This window comes from Diadema antillarum, unplaced genomic scaffold, assembly GCF_040938485.1.
Source record: "Diadema antillarum isolate AM-2024a unplaced genomic scaffold, OU_Dant_1.0 seq00002221_RagTag, whole genome shotgun sequence".
Classification (NCBI taxonomy): Eukaryota; Metazoa; Echinodermata; class Echinoidea; order Diadematoida; family Diadematidae; genus Diadema; species Diadema antillarum.
Genome location: NW_027272855.1, coordinates 158,502 through 181,204, shown reverse-complemented (window position 1 = coordinate 181,204; position 22,703 = coordinate 158,502). Strand labels below are relative to the sequence as shown.

At 37.0% G+C, this 22,703-nt stretch overlaps 1 protein-coding gene across 3 annotated transcripts in view; it reads left to right on the top strand.

Annotated features, from left to right (window-relative positions):
- Nucleotides 1-17,701, top strand: part of LOC139714281 (solute carrier family 12 member 8-like) — a 55,373-nt gene extending 37,672 nt beyond the window's left edge. For 2 of the 3 annotated variants that reach the window (XM_071625997.1, XM_071625999.1), the window contains 7 exons: nt 1,081-1,312; nt 2,924-3,213; nt 4,023-4,169; nt 5,091-5,568; nt 7,408-7,496; nt 8,196-8,371; nt 11,914-12,881. In XM_071625997.1, the coding sequence (XP_071482098.1) occupies nt 1,081-1,312; nt 2,924-3,213; nt 4,023-4,169; nt 5,091-5,568; nt 7,408-7,496; nt 8,196-8,371; nt 11,914-12,238 (1,737 nt within the window). In that variant the 3' untranslated portion in view covers nt 12,239-12,881. Of the gene's footprint in view, nt 1-1,080; nt 1,313-2,923; nt 3,214-4,022; nt 4,170-5,090; nt 5,569-7,407; nt 7,497-8,195; nt 8,372-11,913; nt 12,882-16,845 lie in introns of those variants that run through there. The other variant, XM_071625998.1, reaches the window with a different exon arrangement.
- The last annotated feature ends 5,002 nt before the right edge of the window (nt 17,702-22,703 follow it).

Here is a 22,703-nt window from a genome sequence, read left to right as displayed (position 1 = left end):
TGGGCCACCCTGTATAGCCGGAGTCTAGCAGTTGTTTGTGCACTTTTTTCTTCTTCTTCCTCTTCTTCTTTCTACATGGTCTGCATATGATGTGTTCTGTAATCTTGTCCAAGACACTGATTCCCAGCATGTTACACACATGCAAGCAAAGTTGAGAAAGGCTGGAGCAGCTGCGATTCAATTAGATACCTTTTCAAATTTGAGTGTACATCCTGTAGCTACTACAAGTAGCATCAATTCTTTGCCGTTGTTCATTCTAGATGCATAAAATCATATCACAGCTTGTTTCAAAGATATGGGTACTGAGAATGTTCTTTTTCTTTTTCTTTTGATCCCACTTTGTTATCAGTTAAGAAGGAAATGTAGAAAAGAAGCTGTGTGCGTATCATTTGGCAATTTGTTTGGTTTTCAAATGTATTTCATTTGCTTTTATACAATGATAATGGCTAATGTCACTGTGTTGTTAAACCACACAAAACAAAGATCTTATTTTGTAATTTCCATTTTGATTGGATTTCCTCTTTCAAATTGTAATATGGAGTGGCAGCACCTCAATCTCGATCAAATCTCTGATTCCGAGGCTACGGCATTCTCTCTCTGAGGCTGCTGCTGATTACATTTTTTATTTTTTTATTTTATTTTTCAATTTTCTCCATATTCTAACAAAAGAAAAAAAAAGTATCATTAGGTCATATAATGGATTATTTTCTTCAGTGTGAGTAAAAAAGAATGAACTTGTGTGCACTAACACATTACTCACACTCATTTGTAATGAAAATCTGCAAGAGGAGCATGGTGTAGCATTTCATTCAATATAAGGGTGAAAGATCAGTTTTTGTTTACATGTTCAAACAGGAGAATGCTTAAAGTATTTTAAAAAAAGAGGAAAACTAATGAGTATTGTAATGATTTCATTGCAACACTTTTGTTCGAGCAAAATTTTGCACATTTTGTTCAGTACATTTATTTTGGGGGGTTTTTTTGAGTGAAAGTCCATGGAAATTGAAAATATTTGTAGCATTGATGCAGCTGTCTCATCTATTCTTATAACATCGTTGCTTTATATACATTGTATCTCAGACCGTGGCATGTGCTCTGTACTGCACCGGTTTTGGCGAATCGGTGGCCGAGATGTTTCACTGGACCAACCCCTGGGCAGTGAGAGGCGTGGGCATAGCGGTCATCCTCCTGCTCTTGGCCATCAACATCGCAGGGGTCAAGTGGGTCATTAAGATGCAGCTCCTTCTCCTGGCCGTGCTGGGTGTGGCCACACTGGACTTTCTGGTGGGAACTGTGGCCCACACAGATAAAGGTTGGTGGTCTTCACATTCCTTGGTTCCTTTCAGATAGCTTAAAGGACAAGTTCACCTTCATAGACATGTGGGTTGAGTGAATGCAGCAATATTAGTAGAACACATCAGTGAGAGTTTGAGCAAAATCGGACAATCCGTTCAAAATTAATGAATTTTTGAAGTTTCTGCTCAGTCACGGCTGGATGAAAAGACTACTATAGCTTGTGATGTCACATGAGTACAACAATATAAAGAAAGAATAGAAAAAATTCAACATATTTCCATTTTTCTCGCATAACAAAAGAACACTCGACTTCTCTCTTTTAGAAGGCAGGGGGAATAATATTACCCTTAATATACGTCAGTAGCAAGTCGAAGAAATGTGCACTTTATTCAAAAAGTCAAGTTTTGTGAAATTCTCTTTTTATTTTCCTTATATAGTTGTAAAATGTGGCATCATACACTGTAGTAGTCTTCTCTTCCAGCAGTGACTGCGCAGATACTTAAAATATTCGTAACTTTTGAACGGATTGTCCAATTTTCCTCAAACTTTCACTGATGTGTTCTACTAATATTGCTGCATCCTCTCAATCCTTATGTATATGAAGGTGGACGTGTCCTTTAAAGGGGACCTTCTGATGATTTTAAGACTTTAACATTTGAACGACTTTAAATTAGTTAAACTGAGTACGGAGTTTCCGAATTTAGATAGTGATTGGGATGAGGATTGAGAATGTTTTCAAAATTTATAACAAATGCAATGTACAAGGGTGATGACATGGCAGCCTCACCATAAGAATGCATGAATTGGGCTCAAGGAAGCAGAACAAAAGAATAAGGCATGCATAGATTCTTCACAAGTGAACTTGTTAAAAGCAGGCGATATTGTAACGGAATTACACTGCTACATTTCTGAAATATGTGAGGCTGCTATGTCATCATCCCTGTTCAGTGTAATTTGTTTAAGATTTGCAGTTAATTGGTTTCTCTACTCAAGGACAACAAAAGATTCCACGATTCTATACATGGAGCTGTCGATTTATGTACTACATGATGTAAAATTATGAAAATCATCTGGAATGCCCCTTTAACCCGTTGAGGACGGACTGATTTTGCTACAACACACATTTCCCATAGACACCTACCCGAGTAGTCTCAGGACTCCTCCTCAACGGGTTAAAAAATATGGTAGCATGGGGAGAGAAGGGTGGCCAGATTGAATCTATCTTTATTCTCTGCCCACCAGGGTACATTCGAAAAATATGACTGGCAGAGGCTTGCTAGAAGAGAATTGGCCATCAGCAAATGCTAATATGCTCATCGTTAATGTTCGACTCCAGCTGAGGTTCTTTGGCTGTGTGTGTACTTACATATACCTCAAAGATATACAGTATACCTTTGTCAATCAGTGATAAAAGCTGTGTACAATTTGTTACGGGGATTCCCTGATATATCTGAGGCAGGCCGGCCTTACATTTACCTTTACATTTTAACTATCCATAGTATTTCTAGCTTATGAGAAGTGTAGAGTGAGGAAGGTAGGAATAACCCAGTAATATGCGAGAGTAGAATAAGTCAGCACAAAATTCCTAAGTAATTTCCTTTCAATTTCTCTTCACTCCACACCACAGACGACGGCTTCATGGGCTACAACCGGACGGTCTTCAAGAATAACTCGGCCGCCGACTACCTGCCCGGGGAAAACTTCTTCACCGTATTCGGTGTCTTCTTCCCCACGGCCACCGGGGTGATGGCGGGCATCAACATGAGCGGCGACCTGCGGGATGCGCGCAAGAGCATTCCGGAGGGGACGCTGTCCGCCCTGGGAGTGACCACAGTCCTCTACCTTCTTTTTGCCATCTTGCTGGGGGCAACCTGTGACAGGTGGTACCTACAAAATGACTACATGATAGCCGAGACGGTGAGTGCACCCATCCAATCTGGGACACAGAAAGTCTCCAACCTGAAATAGGTGATATTGTGTTCCTAGGGGAGTTCGTTTACAGTAGTGCAGATCTTCATATGGGATTGAGAAATACTAGTAGCAGGTCTGTGTCTATTTGAATTCTAAGGTGAAGTATTTGTGGCACAATTTTGTTGCTAAAAGCCCTAAAGTGAGACATCTTTATTTCTGTCTTAGAGCCAGGTTAATGAGGCAACTTTAACAAACCCTCTCAAAAAGTTTCTTTCCCAATTAGTTATATTTTTTTTTTTCCTCCAACATGGGTACAATTTATTTTCCAAATGATGCATATATAGTCTATGTTAATTGATTTTATGATTGAATAAGTACCTGATTACCTGATTCCTTACATTATTGCAGCCACATCTAGAAAAAAGTGTTATAAAATTTGCATTTCAGTCAAATCCAATAGAACTACAAGGATGTATGAGAATGCAAGTATGCATAACGCCTCCACTAACGCACTCTATCCTGTGCATCATTTGTATACTATCAAGGGCAGTAAAATGGGGGAAACAGATTTTTATAATTCTTAGCAAACTAAAAAAATCTGTAGTATTATCATACAGTGTCTGTCGCTGTGACTTTTAGATAGTGAAAGAGGTAAAGTTATGACTGTAACATTCCACCATTAAATCTTTACCAATAGTGAGAGCTTGAACAAAGTTCCTGATGTCATCTAGTAAATTTCAGGCAAGCAAAAAGCAGTATTACCCTAGCCTCAGATCCAGATCCTACATAGGACCTTTGACCTTTTCTGCCTCCAGGTTTCTCTGACGGGCTTCTTGTGGCTCCTAGGTCTCTACATCTCATCCCTGTCATCCTGTTTAGGGGGTCTCTACGGCGCCCCCAGGATCCTACAGTGTATAGCCAACGAGAATGTTATTCCTATCATAAGATTTCTAGGCCATGGGGTTAGTCTCTTTCCAGTATTTTCTTCTTCTTTTTTTTTTTGATGTGTGTGTGTGTGTACATGTGTGTGTGTGTGTGTGTGTGTGTGTTGTTAGCACTCAACCTGTGTCCGAGGTCATGTTAGACACATTTCATTTTTAATTTCATTTAGATTTTCATTTTTATTCTCAATGAAAAAAGTATAAATGTACAAAACATATCTTGTTCTAATTTTTTTTTTAATATGTCAAAATGTATAGTGTGCTCATACAAAAGGTAATCACACGTATGAATAAGTGAAATAAGTCATATTGATTTCTTAAAGTAAGCATATTTTTTCATTCACATCTAGTGTAGAATTCAGAATAAAAGGTTTTTTTTTTGTGTGTGTGTGTGTGACAATGTCATGTATTTTAGGAGAGTTTGGAATCAGTATCTCATTTACTCCATATACTGGTAAGCCTTGAAATGATAATGTTTCATCACATCATGTGAGCAAATGTACTTCTTCAACAAGTATACAAATGTTATGTTACATGTAGAAATGTAGTTGCTTGATATAATCTGCAGTGAGTTGTTAAAGTTGATGTTGAAGACCTACAAGGACTTGCAACTGATTGACAAATTGCCCTACATCGACGTAAATACAGTAAGCACTGAATTGATCAGTGTTTTATTTACGTCGATGTCGGGCAACTTGTCAGTCAGTTGCAATGAAAACATCTTGACGGAAGAATTTCATAAATTGGAATACAAGGACTTTCCAAGCTGCCCTGTAAGGTTGGTCTTGTTGAGAGCAAGGGTGAAATTTAAAGCATATCTGTAGCCTGTTGAAAAGTAAGTCCTGTGTATACTCAGGCAGGTGTCTATGGGAAATGTGTGTTATAGCAAAATCAGCTTGTCCTCAAGTAGTTAAGATGTTCGTGTGATGGTTGTCCCCACAGAAAGGACCCAACAAGGAGCCGGTCATCGCCCAACTCCTCGTCTGCTTCATCGCCATCCTCTTCATCTTCATCGGCCAGGTGAACTACCTCGGCCCCATCGTCACCATGCCCTTCCTACTCTCCTATGCCGGCATCGACTACGCCTACTTCTCCCTGGCCATGAGCTTCGACCGGGTGGGCGGCGACCCCAGCCGCAAGGAGAAGGACAGCCTCCTCTCCCACGTCATTGACAAGAACCGCGAGGACGGCGGCATGTCCTACGGCGCCCTCGTCAATGAGCCGGACGAGCGGCGCGACTCCCTGGACGAGTTCAAGAAGGACATCGAGAAGGCGGAGAAGGCGTTTGGCGTGTCGCCCGCCGCCAGGAAAGAGGGCGACAACGAGAAGAACGCATCACTTGAGAATGGTGGGAGCCAGTACGGAGGAGTGGTAGGCGTCAGCGACAAGGAGTCACTTATTAGCAACCAAGATGAGAAGGGTGAGTCAAGATAACGTGTATGCAAGATTTACAAAAGATGACTATGTAATGGGTTTATTGGTAGAGGTTGTCTAAACATTGCATTGTTCAAGCTTGTCTTTGTGATAAAATATGCTTTGGATGATCTAAAGATACTTAAGCTATGTATTTGTATAGTTTTATTGATTAATACTTTATGAGTTATAGTTTCTTTCATGTGAAAAGATCACTTTACTCAGTGTAAAAGTCTTATTTTCTAAATCTTACGCTATTTAACTCTTTATGTGCCACGTTCGCACGTCCGACTCAGTCGACGGCGTGCCAACTTCGCATGTTCTGCTCAACAAACAAAGCCGCCAAAACCGATCGATAAATCGCTAATCCCACATTACAATCAAAGCGTTTCTCGCGCTTTTTTTCCTCTCACATACGGCTGGCATTCTATGTGGTGATTGACTATCAAGCGGTGTTCCAAACTAAATTTGCGTGTACATTCTAAGTTTCTGTCTCTATTTTATGCAAAAGTCATGCCTTTACAGTATATGTTACCGTGCACCTCAAAACGAACATAAAGTCGCACACACTGATTTTGCATGAGGACTGAAAATAAGTGAAATGGGTCAACCTAGCCGAACTTGACTTTTTCATATTTTCTGAAAGAGCGGGTCTTCTTTTACATAATGCTAAAATTTGATATAATAAAACGGGCAGGAAAGTGTGTTTTTTTAGCAGTTTATCTCGAACATTTTTGGTGGAATAGTGTGATTAGGTGTGTCTTTAGAATCCTTTTTTCATTTCTGAAAAACTTGTCCACACTCTTCACTTTCAACTCTAATAACTTTTGAAAGGATAGTGCTACTGCTTTGAAAGTTGGCATTAATTATAGACAGAATGTGTTAATGAGGCATGCTTAATTTCACTTTAATCTGATAATCCCTTCGTTGTTGTTACTCTGGTGGTTTACTTCCTGTTTTTTGTCCCATTCATCGCACAGCCAGCATGGTTTGGTAAAGATTAAGCGCTTGAATAGACACTGTACTTCAGAGCCTCTTTTCTCAGTTCACACTTTTCCTGAGTTTGTGCTTTCTTTCCAATATTTAGATAGGTTAGGAGAGTCCATTTGAATTGAGTTATACATCATTTTAACGCTTAAAGTCTGCTCTTTCAGAATATGGTCTTAACTAAAAATTCATGTCTGGCGTCTTTTTGTTTGTTTTGAAGTGCAGGGTCACACATGTAGCCACTGGTGATTCAAAAGAAAAAAATTGAAAATAGAACTGTCATACATTGTATATGGAAGCAAAGTTTGGCATTCCTCTTTAACTTTGCTCACCATTATGTCCAGCTTAACAGAAATTTGTAGAAGTTATACAAATTGGAAAAACAGAATTCTTTCTCAAAGCATGACTACCTTCGTGTCTCAGAATAACGTGGCACACAGGGGGTTTCCACCATGGCACATAAAGAGTTAAATCTGTATCTCAGGCTACTTTCTATCTAGCCTACAGTCATGGTGTATCATTTCTGTTGACTGAATAATTTTGAACAAAGCTCTGGTAAAATTGAAACAGTAGGATCATTCCTTAATTCCATAATTTTCCAAATTGATATACATTTAATAGTCAGATCTGTTAAAATTTTTGCATTTTTTGTGTTCGTATAATGAAGCCATGACTTACGATTCAGCATACATTTATGTAGACTTCTTTGTGATGTGTTACATATGAAACAGAATTGAGAATGGTATCACAAGTTTTTTTAAGTCACAATAATAGCGAATATTTCACAAAATTTTTTTTCTTGAGCACAATCACACTCATCGACAACCAGTCGTGATTATGGATTTGTTTTCATTTTCAGAGATGAAAGGACCATTCAGTCACGAGATAACTCGAATGCCCCCGTCGTGGTACTCAAGATTCTGTAACAGATGGGTCTCCCTCATAGGGGTAAGTAGCACAGATGGCAGACATCGTATTTCCCCCATCAAGGTTGTCATTCTGTATACTTGTACACCATATACGTGTGTATTTTGTAAGTGTGATATCTCACATATAGGGACTAATGTGACAATTACGCAAACGATTAAATTAATGATAGACACCTACAGTGATTGAGTGGAAGTTCAAGCACTATTCTTTTTCCATGAGAAAATTTGGAGATTTCCCATGTAGAATTATGATATAATAATGATATATTGGGTACCTTCTTTTGTCATGGATAAACACACAAGAATGTATTCAAAAGGAATGGGACCGGCAAAATTACCATGTTATGTCAGGTACACATATCTGGCTCTACCGTAAACACAATATTTTCGCGGCGTGAAATTTTCGCGAATTGGAGCCGACTGCCTTTTTTGCGGTATAAAACTTTGGCGAGTTGCCTCTAACATTCAATGGGTATAGTGTAGACAAGAACTTTCATGTGCATTTTAATTTCATAAATCTTGCCTCTCCCGAAATTTGGGAAATTAAAATGCATGCGAACATTCCTCATTGTACATTATACCACCTCATAATATCGAGGCTGCACTGGATTTTGATTGTGATGAGTTAGATACTAAATTGAGATTCTTGTTTGCGCAGTCATATGTGGAAATGTTAAAAAAGTTTTCTTTTCTCTCTCTGTCGTCATTCTCCCTTCAGGCCGTGGTTTCTGTTGCAATCATGTTTGCCATCCAGTGGGGCTACGCTCTTGCCAACGTCTGTGTCTATCTCATCGTCTACATCTACATCGGGCAGGCCAATCCGGGCGTCAAACCGGGGATCGCAGACTTCCAGTTCTTTCGGTGGATAAAATCGCTCTGCCAGAGGCTGTTCAGGTACGGAGGCACTCCAGTGACATGTCACAAAGATCATTATCATTTTTTCTTTGCCTTTATGTTTAATTCATGATCATCTTATCTCTTCGCAAATTGCATGCATGTTCAAATCATATCTTGGGGACCACTGTCACACAGATGTGTGTAGTTGGAGAGATGAACATTTACACTTTTTCAACCTTTTCTCTTTCTCATGCATGCAAAACAAACAAAGCATCTACACCTGTATATATCAGGCAACCACTCTAATTATACTACTGATATGTGTATTTGGAGAGATACATTGGCACCTGTTCAAGCTTTTCACATGTTAAAGCATGCAAAACAATAAAGCAAATTTATATCTCAGCAAGATGTCATGGATATGCAGTGTGAGATGTGAGGTGAGAGTGACAAAAACAACAACAAAGCAATGTTGCTGACAAGACCTACTGTCCAGAGGATGGTAAAAGACAAAAAACTATAAAAAATATTAATATTAACCTTATGTGTGCCATGGCATAACCCCCCTGTGTGCCACACTGTTCTTAGACAGCAACATACGAGCACTTTTGGAAAACATTCTGTTTTTCGAACCGTGTATACATGTACGTGTTTTTTTTTTTTTTCAGAAAATTTTATGCCAGTCATGCCATGAGCATGAGCTTTGGGCAGTGAGTTTGAGGGGATCGTATAGTTTTGGTTGAGATCTAATTTCAGGTTTCTAACATTTCATGGTGAGATAATGAGAAACCTCTTATGAAATATGAAAGAGCATGTAATTCCATGAGGAATTCAACATTTATTTGATGAAAATTGGTTTTGAAATAATGGCTGAGATATCCATAACAGAGCGATTGTAATAAGTGTGGGACCCACACTTTATTACAATCACTTTGTTCTACTTTGTTTGTGGATGTTTCAGTCATTCCAAACCCGATTTTCATCACATAAACTTGGAATTCCTCTTAAAATGGCATGCTCTGTACTATTTCATAAGTGTTTTCTTGGTATCTCACAACAAGTTAAAAGCCCAATTCTCATCTCCACCAATACTGTACTATCCCTTTAAACTGAAATGGAATGGGGTATGAGCATTGCTGGCAAGCATTGTGTTCACAGGTATTTGAGCATTGTGAGGTTGTTGGAAATCAGCTTCCGAGGCAATGAAAGGTTATGATGTCACACTTTGTCATATTTTGTTACACTATAAATGTAGTATACATTGTAATATCAGTGCCCAGTTTGAAAAGATTAAAAAAAAAATCATGAATTGGGGTCTGTATTGTACTAATGTGTAATGTAGAGAGCCGAGGGGGGGGGGGGGGGGGGGGGGGGGGGGGGGGTGAGAAAGAGAGAGAAGTACTTGGAGCTGATATTGTATGGAAATAGAGAGAATGGAATGGATGTGAAATGGCAAATGATAATGCTTCATAGAAATTGTTTTTTGTCATGGTAGCATGCTATAGGCTGAGGTTTATTTACCTTTTAACATTGCAAGTGGTTCATTTATAATGCATGCGCTAATGGTGGTGGTGATGGTGATGATGGGGGTTTTGATGGTGAATTTCATGAATCCTCTTTCCAAAATAACTGTCACAGGTAGCAAATCATTAATTTTTCATCATTGATTTTGTACGCAAGACAAGTGTACTAATGCATCGCAGTTCTGATACCTCCAGTTACACTTCTTGAGGAAAAATGACTTGACACATAAAACAGAACTAAGCCATGACTTATTGCTAAATGAGGCACACCTCAGATGAATGTGGGAACAAATATTGGAGCAAAAGAGGCAACTTTTTAACTTTAATAGCTACACTGTATAAGGACTGCATGAATTACTCTTTCTAATGGCAAGAACGTGATCACAAAAGAACATTTTTCCATCAGCGTAAAATATCTTTGCAGGCCATCATTGCAAATGTTATACAATTAATGATTGGTTATGAGTGCAATGGATCATTTCATCTTTCACGGAATGAACTGTTCTATCCATTGCACGAATGAAAAGTATTTATTTAATTTTTATAACAATTAAAATAGATCCTTGTCATTTGATATTTTATGAATTTAGAAACAAGAGAGAATGTGCGGGATTCTGAGATCGGGAGAGTGCGCAGCGCGTTGTCGCATACAAGTACACACTGCAAACATTAGCATTTTACATGCGTAGTGTTCAGGGCTCTCGGCGTGCATGCAACGGAGCAAATCGTATTGATCCAAGAATGCACGATAAATGGAGCCACAATTGCACGAATGATGATGTAATAGTAAAATGGAACGATTGACCATTATCAAACAACCAATCAAATGACAAGGATCTATCTACAAAACTTGTAGGTGTATTATAATTTGTGATAATAACTCGATACCCTCTGTATGTTACTATGTACAATAACCTACACAGATCATGAAACACACCCTGAGTACAGCACTAGATATAGCATTGAGCAAGAGATTGTTAAAATTCAAACTATGGTGCGATTTCAATGCTCGCGGAGCGCGCAACTTTGGTGATGGGTTTCCTAGCTGAGGTCCTGAGGCTTTCAAACTCTTTCGTTGCCGGTTTCGGTATTTCTGACAAGTACCCAGATGTAAGTACATTAACTTCTTGACTTTTATTTTCCATTTGCCTAAATTTCTTCATTTTTTAATTTTTCAGTTGCATAGCACTGTAGCCTCCATGTAGCTATAGTTTAGTTTTCTCTAAACTTCTATAAAGCTTTTCATGCAATATAATCTTCCTTGCAACACCAGTCTTTATTTCATGACCACCTGTTACTCCAGCTACTATAGTTATTTTCCAGAATTGGAAGGGTTTGTGTAGATTCTTTACTTTTTATTTAATTTCATTTGTAAAAGAAGAGATAAATGATGTAAAATTCATAGCTGCAAGAGTGTTGTGCCAAAGAGAAATGCTGAAAGACTTGTCTAACAAACAAGTTTTATACTGAATATTCTCTAAGCTTGAATTAATTTTAGTGGAGAGAGGTTCATGAAATAGAGATACTGGTTTCTACGTATACACATTAGCCATTGAGGGAGTTAAAGATGTATAAATTATATATCAAACTAAAGAGAAATGTGTTTTTCAATTCACGTAATATACTCATTGTGTTATTTGTAGATGACTCACTAACATTCAAATATATTAGTTTTGGTTCTGAGCTTCATTTTTCATTTCCATTTTAAAAGTAGTAGATTGGATATTATAAAGACTGTATACATATGATCAATCTAGTCATTAAATAACATGTTGCTGTTTGCATCCGGACTGGAAGACTTCCATGGGATATTTGCAGCAATTCTATGTTGATATTTCTGGTCAAGATGTACCAATTGTAGTTAGCAATTAAAGCATATTAGGGCAAGAATCGACTGAAAAAAAAAAAAAAAAAATTATATATTATAATGTTGATTTTGTTCCAAGGTGTTACCCCTTGGTTTGAGTGCCTATTGGCACAGAAAACACCATGTAACATTGTACACACTGTCCAGACACACAAGCGCCCTTTTTGAAGTCACAACCACCAGTGTCTTTCCCAATGTCTACTCTACAGGGCCACACCACCTCCAGCGCAGATGGTCCTAACTCCAATCGTCGACAATTTGGGAATGAGGGAGACGAGCATCAACCAGGACAATGAGGATTTTGCGGACCGCCACCGCTTCCACCACTCGTCCGTCGTCAACGGCAACAGCTTCGTGGAGGACCAGCCTCTGTCCGCCATTCACGCCCCAGACAGCGAGTCGGAGGAAGAGATATTCACAGGGGGCGCTGTAGATCGTTTGGAGAGAAATAGTCAGAAAGAGAAGGGACTTGTCAAAGGGGAAATTGAGCCTTTACTTCAAGACAAAGATGTGACACAAGGCCCAGATATTTGACGACTGTGTGTATGTCACAACATCCACTTTTACCTCATGTGACCTTTTCCTCCTTTAATAGCATTTTATGATGGTTTACTGTGAGAATTCTGGTGGAGCACAGAGGAGGAGCAGATGTCTTGATTGACATTATATTCGGAGATGTGATGGATTTTTGTTTTCAAGATTGCTGTAACATTTGGCAACAGCAATGTTGTATGCTGCATTGTATGTGTGATAAAGGTGTATAGGACCAGTGATGTCATCATGAAGAAGGCTGCATTTCAAAAGATTTCTGAACTTAAGATTAAAGAGAAGCTACTTATATATAATTTTTCTATTATCAAAGGTGTACCAGTAATAGGTTTTTATTTCGTGCAATATACATGTACATGTGCACAGCTTAAAAGTGCAATATTGCACACCATGTTCAAGATGCTGTCGTGAATAGAGTAAAACCGTACCAGCAGAGGGACAGAAGTTTCATGAAAATGAGACATAAACTTAGAAAGTAATGGAACTTTAAAAATAAAATGTACCTCCCAGAAGGACTCCAGATTCATCTTCCACCATTTGGAATTTTCTTACAGTATATCACAACGGTCTACCAAGAAACTTATCCAGCTGATTCTATTTGCCAGGATAATCAGTTATTTTAGAGTATTTTGAGATCAACAGTTTAAAATAGTTTTGATGCTAGTAGTACACTGTACATGGCTTTTATCCAAAATGAAATTGTTCTAGCACCCACCCCATTCAGTAGTGGTTTGGTAGAATGTTATGTGATGATTGATCATGCCCTAGCAGTAGTATTCCCCAACAACTGTACAGTGGTCACCCCTGCGCGGAAGATCGATGGAAACTGCCAAAGCCTGATTTGTAATCAATTATAAAACATTACATTGCAACTATGATTTGAACATGTTTGAAAGGTTAGAACATTGTCTGGAATTGTTCTTCAAAAGGAAAGGTTTGAGATTCTAAATTGAGGCATTGATTTTCACAAGAAAAGCTGCATGTAGTAAAAATTTTTGCACTGTTAGAAAGTTGGGGATTGCTTTTCTAGCACGCTGTCATAGAAGAATACCAATTACTGATGCTCGACACTATACTGACAACAAAATGTAAATGTTTGGACTTACTACAAATGAATCTGACATGTTAAGACTTTGTACTACTGAATCTGCAACTTATGAATCTGTGGTATGGGAGCAAATCAGAAAATACAGCCACCAAAATATTGCACTTATTGTGATTAACTTTAAAGCAGGAAGAATTGGAGCATACCACAAGATTGTATTCATTCAATCTATGCTGCTGATGCTGCAGGATATAGTAATTTTTCACCTTCAGTCAAAACAAAATGAGATTCATCAATATCCAGTGATAATAGTGAAAGCTAGACACTGTCAGTTGATATTGCAGTTGGGCATGTTGATTTTTTTTTAATTTCACCTTTTCTGTCTTACTTTCATCTACAGACAAAGTTTTTATGTTTTGCACATTACTTAAAAGGTCAAACCCTTGATCTAAAGTACTGAATGTATGTGTGGATTTGCTGTGGTTATGATATGTGTGTACCAAATCTGCTGTTGGAAATGGTTAATATTCATGCAGACATCACCATAAATCTATGCTTGATTCTGTAGGTATTCCTTTTTTACTAAGTAAGATAATGAAACTAACTCTACATTTAAAGTTTGTTTTCATGCACTTCACAAATGTCATCTCATATTGCATTTACACTAAAATTTCCAGGAAATCACAGAAAATAATTTGATTGTGGTATTTTTGAAATTCTCCAGACCCCACAATCTCTAATCATATTATATATTTAAGCCACTGTTTACTGTAGGATGCAGTGATTGTAGAAAAAAAAAAAACAATGTTCAATTCATCACATCTGATGCACATGTAAAGTTCAGTTGTACAGTTGTATCTCAAAACATCCTACCATATAAATATGTTGAAATAGAGCCCCAAATATAAGGAGATATCACTAATTTTCTCAATAAATCATACAGTAACTCTAGGCGTCTTATTCTGGAAACTGTTTTAATGAAACTATTGTTCACATTTTCTATATTCAACAATATTTAACATTGATTATACTGATAATCATTTTTTACATTGGTCGTTTCTATCCCTAACTTACTTTTTAGAACTATTTTGAAGCACTAAAGCTTTTTTTTTTTTCATCTGCAAGTGGTAAGTAGTGGCTTTAAACTTGTTCCACTTCACTTCAAGTGACCAGCCACACAACAAGAAAGAAAGCAATCATAGGCTTGAAAACACCAGCTTGGAAGTTCAGATTTGTCCAGAAATCGTCAATGCCATGTTTGATGACTTCTCTGGAGACATCTCAATATAAACGTACAGTGTACATTTTATGTGGTTATTTTCTACTAGTGATTATGGATTTAAAATGAGAATGTTCTGTCAAGATGTGACATAGCTTTCTGTTGTAAAACTGCAGTACCAATTTTATCAATATCTATAACTTAGTAGAGGAACTTTTCACATAATTAAGTCCTTTATATGTTAGTCAGTGAAGATGAATTTCGCATATATTTTATATGGCTTAATGTCATCTTGTTCATCGTAAATGCATATGTAAGTCAATGCTAGCAAAATACAAAATTAATCTGCATATTGTTATTTTTGCAAATTTGTGAAAAAGTATCACCCTAACCCTGGGAAATATTTTCATGTTTATGTAATATCATCTTTACTTAAAAATACTAAGGTCACACAAAGGAATTTCACAAATTTCACGAAAGAATTCTCTATGTTGGGACATTTGCTACGTGACAGTATGATATAGAACTGTATGTACAGTGGTAGATTGCCATGAGAGATTGCATAATTTCCATGTAATTGTCAAAATTCCTGTGTATGCAACTTACATAAATGTATTCACTTTCTATGTGGTAAATTTTAAATTTATGATTGTCTCCAACACCGGTGGATCATAATCTGGTTTATTTCATAGCAAATGGCTTGTACGTGTTTATGTCTTGAAATTCTTTGCAGATGCTACACATTCATACTTAAAAATAAACAATGTCTCACTGAAATTAAAAGTCACCATGATAGCTGAAATACCATGTACATGGTACATTGTATAGTTTAGCGATTTTGACTGCCAAAGAACCAATGTACCATACATATTTCTAATGCACTTGCTATTACAGGATTAAGGCAACATTTCTAATGTGCAAACTATATTGAATTTCTGTATCATAGATAAAAGTATTTCTATTATTTTGTTAGTAGAAAGGAGCAGTTTCCACCTGCTACAGCTAGTCGAAAATCTCGTTGACTTCTTGTGCAATGGATGTAGCTGACACATGTGTAATAAAGATTTATATAAATTACTTTTGCCTTGTTGTCTTTACTAGTGTGCATTGTTGTAATTACAGCATTTGTCTCAAACATTCAGATTCATTGTCATACATTGCTGACATCCACACATCATCGTACAGTGCACTCCCGTTATAACGGCCACGGTTATAATGAAATTCTGGTTACAACGAAATAAAAGTTCAGGCCGCAACATTATCCTCTATATGTTTTTTATTGTTTATTTGTTTGTTTCTAACGAAAATTCGATATAACGAAAGAAAATTGACGGTCCTGAGGACTTCATTATAACTCGAGTCCACTGTATTAAATATTTCCTTGTTATATCAGGTTTCTCACTATATCAAGGTACAAAATCAAAAATGTATCAAGGGTTGGAACCTGCAGAGTCATCTTGTTCCAAGAGTGTTTTGTTTTAATAGCAAATCCAACTTCCTTATTAAGGATTTTACTGTATAAATAATCAAATTTGATGGTAGAATAGTACACAGCATGAAATATAATGGCATTTCACAAATCTACATTATGATGAATACACATTTCCTTCACTTACACTTGACATAGGATGCATCAAAAAGGCAAACAAAAAATAAAACTGCAAGCAACTTTTGCACAAAAATCAGAGACTCTTGTTACATTTCTTTGTATTTTAAGTGAACATTAACTAGAAAATACAAATACAATGTCACAATCTCCATTTCTTTCAAAAAGAATGCATGCTCCTTCACACATTTAGTACTAAGATATGTCAAGACAACCTTTTTTTGCAGCTCATCAAGTTTGATATGCAGATGCTCAGTGGATCTCCATTTCCTTTGGACTTGTATCCATTGCTGTCCATACAGCCAGAAATGCTTGTCCTCTTACTGTGAATGTCTTTAAAAGTTACATGTTGCAATGTTTTGCAATCATTTTGGTGCTGTCTTTATCATTTGCTCATTTATAAAATGTGAGGAAATAAGTATGATTATCTGTTTGTATTCTTTGTCTGCTTGTATTTTATGTTGAATTGCCAAATGAATAGATAAATAAGTAAATAAATAAATATAATAATAATAATAATAATAATCATAATCATAATCATAATCATAATCATAATCATAATCATAATCATAATCATAATCATAATCATAATCACAATCATAATATGTGGAACATGACTGGTTAGAAAATATTATAAATTTCTTCCCCCAGCACTGCCTTTCTGATGTACTTGTTTCATTCACATCTGCATTGGTTGTTTGTTTTTGTTTCTTACTTTACAGGCGCACACCACCCTCAACAGAGCACATGGTTGTCCCCTCTCAGAACTTTGCCCCCAAGATCACAACAGAGCAACTGACAGAAGATAACCAAGATTTCGCCTCCAGAGGGCGCTATCATCAATCGATGACCAATCAGACAAATTTTGAAGATTATGAATATGTAAACAATTGAGGAGATCAGGGCTGCTTGCTTTCTTCATACCATAAAATAATTATAGAGCATATGTTTTGAACTTGTGGATAGTGAGCTTTGATATCTTTATTAGACATATATCACATAAATTTCATAGTCTAAGTCTTGAAAAGTGTATCAGAAGAAAACTTTGTCACAAACACTGCAGCAGTACCTCACTCGATTCCAAATACAAGCACTCTCTTACATGATATCTGTGCGTGGAATGTGCATGTGTGTGTACAAATGTAAAACATTCCCATGGTTGAGCTCATAAATGGTCACACTTACAATGTATCAATCTTCTGTGAATTTGAATGATATTGCTGAAAACATGAAAGCTACATTTGTACCTTTCCTAGTTGTACATGAAATATTATTGTATTAGTCGCATCTTGTTTATTTATCAATCAAGGTCACAATAATTGTGTTTTGGCGCATATTCTTAACCTTATCTGTGTAGGGGACTTTGGACAGTGTGTTAAAAGCACTATGGGATTTCTGTGCCAGTCAGCACTCTAACACACAAGTGGTTAAGCCACTATTATATTCCACATACTAAGAATCTTGCTATAGGATTGGTCAAGAGCTGATCACGGGATAAAGCATAGTTTTGCCCATCACATCACCTGAGAAGAAAAGTTCGTTACACTCTATGATGATAAGACATTTTGTTTCGCTGATCTCTTAGTCCACACAGTCCTAACGCGTGATATAACTATACAATTTTGAGTACGCGCGAAAGACAAGTGCGTTGCACTGTGGTCTATCATTTGACCTGGGTCAAGTGATAGACCACAGTGCAATGCACTTTTATATCCGTGCCACGCGCAGGGCGCGGAGCAAATTCGTTGTTTTGTCATCTAGGCGCATACGTCTAAAGTAAACTACGTAGCCTAAGCCCTGAGGATACCCTAAGACAGCTAAAACGGTTTCAGATGTGGAATAGAATGGGAATATCTAGGACCCTAGATGTGGAATATAAAGCAAATAATCAACTTTTAGTTTCAGGCAATGAGACAAACTATCACTTCCTCGGCGATCTGAATGTGTACGCTATCTTTCCTCAGCTGCGCTTCGGAAAGTTAGCTACATCCAGATCGCCTCGGAAGTGATAGTTTGTCCCATCACCTTCACCAACGTTGATTATTTGCTTACTATTCATTCACCAGTAGTACTAGTCACCAATGCAATCTCACTAAATTTCATCGTGGATGGATGCAATATTTATGAAATTAATCTTATGGCATCAATTTTTCAAGTGCAGCAGGCCAAAATTACTATTATTTACTTGAGTTCGTCAAATACAGGAAGTACACTGTAGATTATATTCTGGTATTCTACATGTATGTAGCTTCTGGTACAATATGGACCAAGTTCCAATATGAATATGTGCAGTATGTTTCTATTCCTGTTGTCATCCCCTTCGAGTGGCATGTCTATCAATGCTATCACATACAGTATGTAGGCCAATGTATTTTCTCTAGGAAGCAGGCACCTTTCAAGCCTGATTTTTATTCTTTTTATGTCTTTGGATATCCTTTGTCATATAGCTTGATATTTGTTTTAGCCATAGTAAAACAAAATTAAAGTAAAACTACACATGTAGTAGCATTTCAGTCTTATTTATTTATAGTGGACTGCACAAATTTCCATGGTGCTCTAGATGCTGTTATGGAAATCCTATGATTAAGAATCAATGTGCTGAAGTATGCACAGTACAGACATAGTCCGGTTGTAAGGCACATTTCTCATGTGATGTTTCATTCTGTATCATTGTAAAATCAGAATTTACATGTACAGTATGACAATATTCTTCTGTCATTTCACCAAGTTATTTCTGTACCTTATCATAGCCAGCAGTCCGGACATTTCCTTTTCTTTTGTCGTATTTGTGTCATTGACATAACACTGCACTGCACAGAGAGGCTGTAGAGTAATGCAGCCACTTTTAATTCACAACCTGTGATGGCCTGGCTCTCCAGAGGGCGTGCTCCACTTTGTCTATTGCTCCCACTGATCTCTATAGAATGTATTATTATGGACATCTCATTGCCCATTCATGCCATACTAGCAACTGAAGCTGCCATGCCTCCATGTTACCATGCACACTCTATGGGAGTCATGCACACATTTACCTACAGAGAATGTCACCAAGGTCACATGATATTTTGAGCTCAGTACACAAGTGTGTGGGCTATATGTGTGGTAAGATGGCGACATGCAGGTTTCAAAGCAAGTAGCCAATGACATATCTAGATACTTCCTACAGAGATCAGTGGTTACTCCACCTCCAAAACTGTAAATCACATGTCAAAGAGGGAGACTATTTTCAACAGATGATAGTAGGGAGAGAAATGATGGTGATAACTTCGTACTTGTACATAATGAATTATAATATAGTGGTTTATCACGTTGTGACATCACAATGGGGACAAATTACCTGGTAAAATTGTGCAACGCATATCTACATTGTACACTGACTGCCGCTTTCAGATATTTTTGTGCAGAACAAGATTAATGTCACTTTCATGTAACACAAAATATATGCTCATGGAGATTATTAGTGTAGATTGTATGAATCTGTCCCAGCCTTAATACCAAAAACTTCTTTCTGTTCTATTGTTGGTGTGGATATTGTTTTGCAAGAAACAAGCCCTACAGTGTATGCAGTGTTCAATTTAGGACAAGTTCTGCAGACTGGCATTGTAGCTGTAACCAAATGCCAAATATTGTTATGAAATTAAGAGTACAATAGGAATACTAATCTGCATATGTTAAGTGGGACTTTGGTTATATAAGCAAACATCTTCTGTGTAATCCTGGTTTATTGTTTTCTTGCCATGTTGTGTTGTCCTCTATGTTTTCAGCATTCTTTTAGTATGTACGCCCTTGATTTTTTATCATGGCTACTACTAAACACTGATCAATTCAGTGCTTATTTACGTCGATATAGGGCAATTTGTCAATCGGTTGCACTTCTTTTAGTATGTTTAGTTGAGAGTGGTTTTAAAGTTTAAGGGAAAGTTTGCTGTCATGTCAATGTTTGCTACAAGCAGTTTACACTTTTTTCCTAGTTGAATTTCCTTTTGAAGGACTACTGTAAAACATGATATATTCGCGGCATGAATTTTTCGCGAATTGGAGCCGACGGCCTTTTTTGCAGCATGAAATTTTCGCGAACTGCCACTGGCATTCAATCATAGTGTAGACAAGAACTTTCGCGTGCATTTTGATTTCGCGAATCGTGGTTCATGCGAAATTAAAATTCACGCGAACATTCCTCGTTTTACAGTAATCATTCCATTATCTGGTCTCCATCTATAAACTGTCTTGAATGAGGGTTGTGATATTTATATCAGAACATCAAGGTAACTTACTTTCCAGTGTGAGGTATATTTGTTTTTTTTAATGTTAGGTTTGTATTTTATTTCTAATCTTGTGCAAGGCAGTTGTGTGCTTCAACTTGAGTAGACAGTGTATTCCATTAGCATTTGTGGTGCATATTTGCTATTTAGTGGTAAACATTCAATTTTTCTTAATGTGCATATTGTGATAAATAAGTTTGTGGTTGTGTTGTGGTACTGAAATGGCATTGTATTCGTTTATCTTGAAATAATTGTGTATTCCATCCCAGTAATTCAGTACTTAGTGTAGTGAATATAGTATTCTATATATATTTTGAAGACTCATAGTGTCTGCCAATGTTCATGTAGCATGGTAGCTGCAGCTGATAAAGAGAAATTATCATGATATTATTTAATGCATCAATGGAAAAATTTCAAAGGAGTTCTGTATTAAAGGGCATTTTACTACAAACCCATTCCGTCTTTATAATTGTATCTTGAGGACATTACAAAGATAGAGTTGTGACAGATATTTCTCTCATATACAACTGTACATACAGTTTATTTTTCTTGTAGACATCTATTTCTCTGATGCAGTCTTACTGTGACTGTCATTGATAAGATAACAGGGTAGTCCAGGGGTCCATTTCATGAAGTCAGCAAATAAAAGTCTTTACATAAATCTCATTACAGAATGACCAAAGTCGGTTGTATGTAGCTATGTAGAAAAGTAAAATCCATTTCACAAATGCATGTCAACCTTCATTCAACTGCAAGATCTTGCAGGATCAAGGGAGAAAAACAAAGAATTGTTAATTTAGCAGTGTGAGGTCTTAAAGGGACTGTACAGTACTAGTTGAGGTAAGGGATTCATGTTTTGAACATTTGTAAGTGAGATAATGAGAAACCACTTATGAAATATGAAAGAGCATGTAATTTTAAGAAGGATTCATCGTTTATTTGATGAAAATTGGTTTTGAAATGGTTGAGATATCCAAAAAAAAAAGTGATAATAATAAAAGGCGACAGGCCACAACTTTATTAAGATCTCTTTGTTTCACCTTGTTTTTGGATATCTCAGCCATTTCAAAACCGATTTTCATCAAATAAACTTTTGATACCCTTTAGAATTGCATGCTCTTTGACATCTCATAGAGTGGTTTCTGAATATCTCGCAAAATGTCAAAAGCTAAATCCTCACCTCGACCAGAACTGTACACATCCTTTAATTTGATATCTTCTCATTGTGAAGAAAATAATTATCCAAGCCTGGATTTGAGAGGAGGCTGTCCTATCATGAGCTCCATGTGACATACTGGTTGAGTTAAAAAAAAAATCTCAAGAAAGGACAAAGACTCATCGATTGCGCAGACTTTTACTATATCATTCCTTTATGCATTCCAGTCATCTCTGATAGAAATCTTGATCTTTTTTCATCAAAATCATAATTCTCGCAGGGTTCTGCTCTTTGAGCATCACATCTATATTTACACAACAGTGTGATATGAAGTCGGTGCTGATCCAGCTTTCCCTTTGCAGTGGATTCCTGTTGTTATATTCAAGCATGTAAAAGCAAGGACATCGGCAGGTGCTACTACCAAAATGGTGCAGTATATGGTGCAAGTAGCACAGGAATACATGTGTACCTCCGCTGCCCAAATTCTGTTCCATGGACATTGCATAACAGTAACAACAACAACAACAAAAGAAATGTGTGTGAAGCAGATTTGGCAAGCTGTTGATGAAAGAAATTTGACTTTAATTGTCTAAAACATGAATGACCACTGCCAAATGAATGCAAGATGTTTCATGTATGCAGTATATTGTGTTCACTGACTATCCAGCTTTGTTACGAATGCACTGTGCATGCTGCATTTAACTTTGATCTGAAGAAGACTACCACTTAATCTGAATCTAACCACATTAGCTCTTTAGTGCATCTTTGTGACTATCTGCTCATCGTGCAAGTTTATGGATTGTCCGTTGCCAGAGTTATGTAACAAGAAGACACGATATATTTCATTTTATTCTCTCTGAACAGAGCATCAGTTGTATCCATATATATTTCGGGTTTTTATCACATCAGTAGTTTCATACTATTGTACATGTACATGTATGTCATATTCTGGTAGTGTATTGTTGTTCGTTTGCTTGTTGTGTGTTTTTTTTTTCCCTCACGAGACATTCTGTTACTGCAGCAAGTGTTGGTAGCATTGTAATGAAACAAATTGTATTCCATTACTTAGCATGAATAGAGGCTGACAGAACATTAACTATGTCTTAAATCTCTATGACATTATTTGATTTAAAGCAGATCATGCGTTCTGTCGTCACAAGAA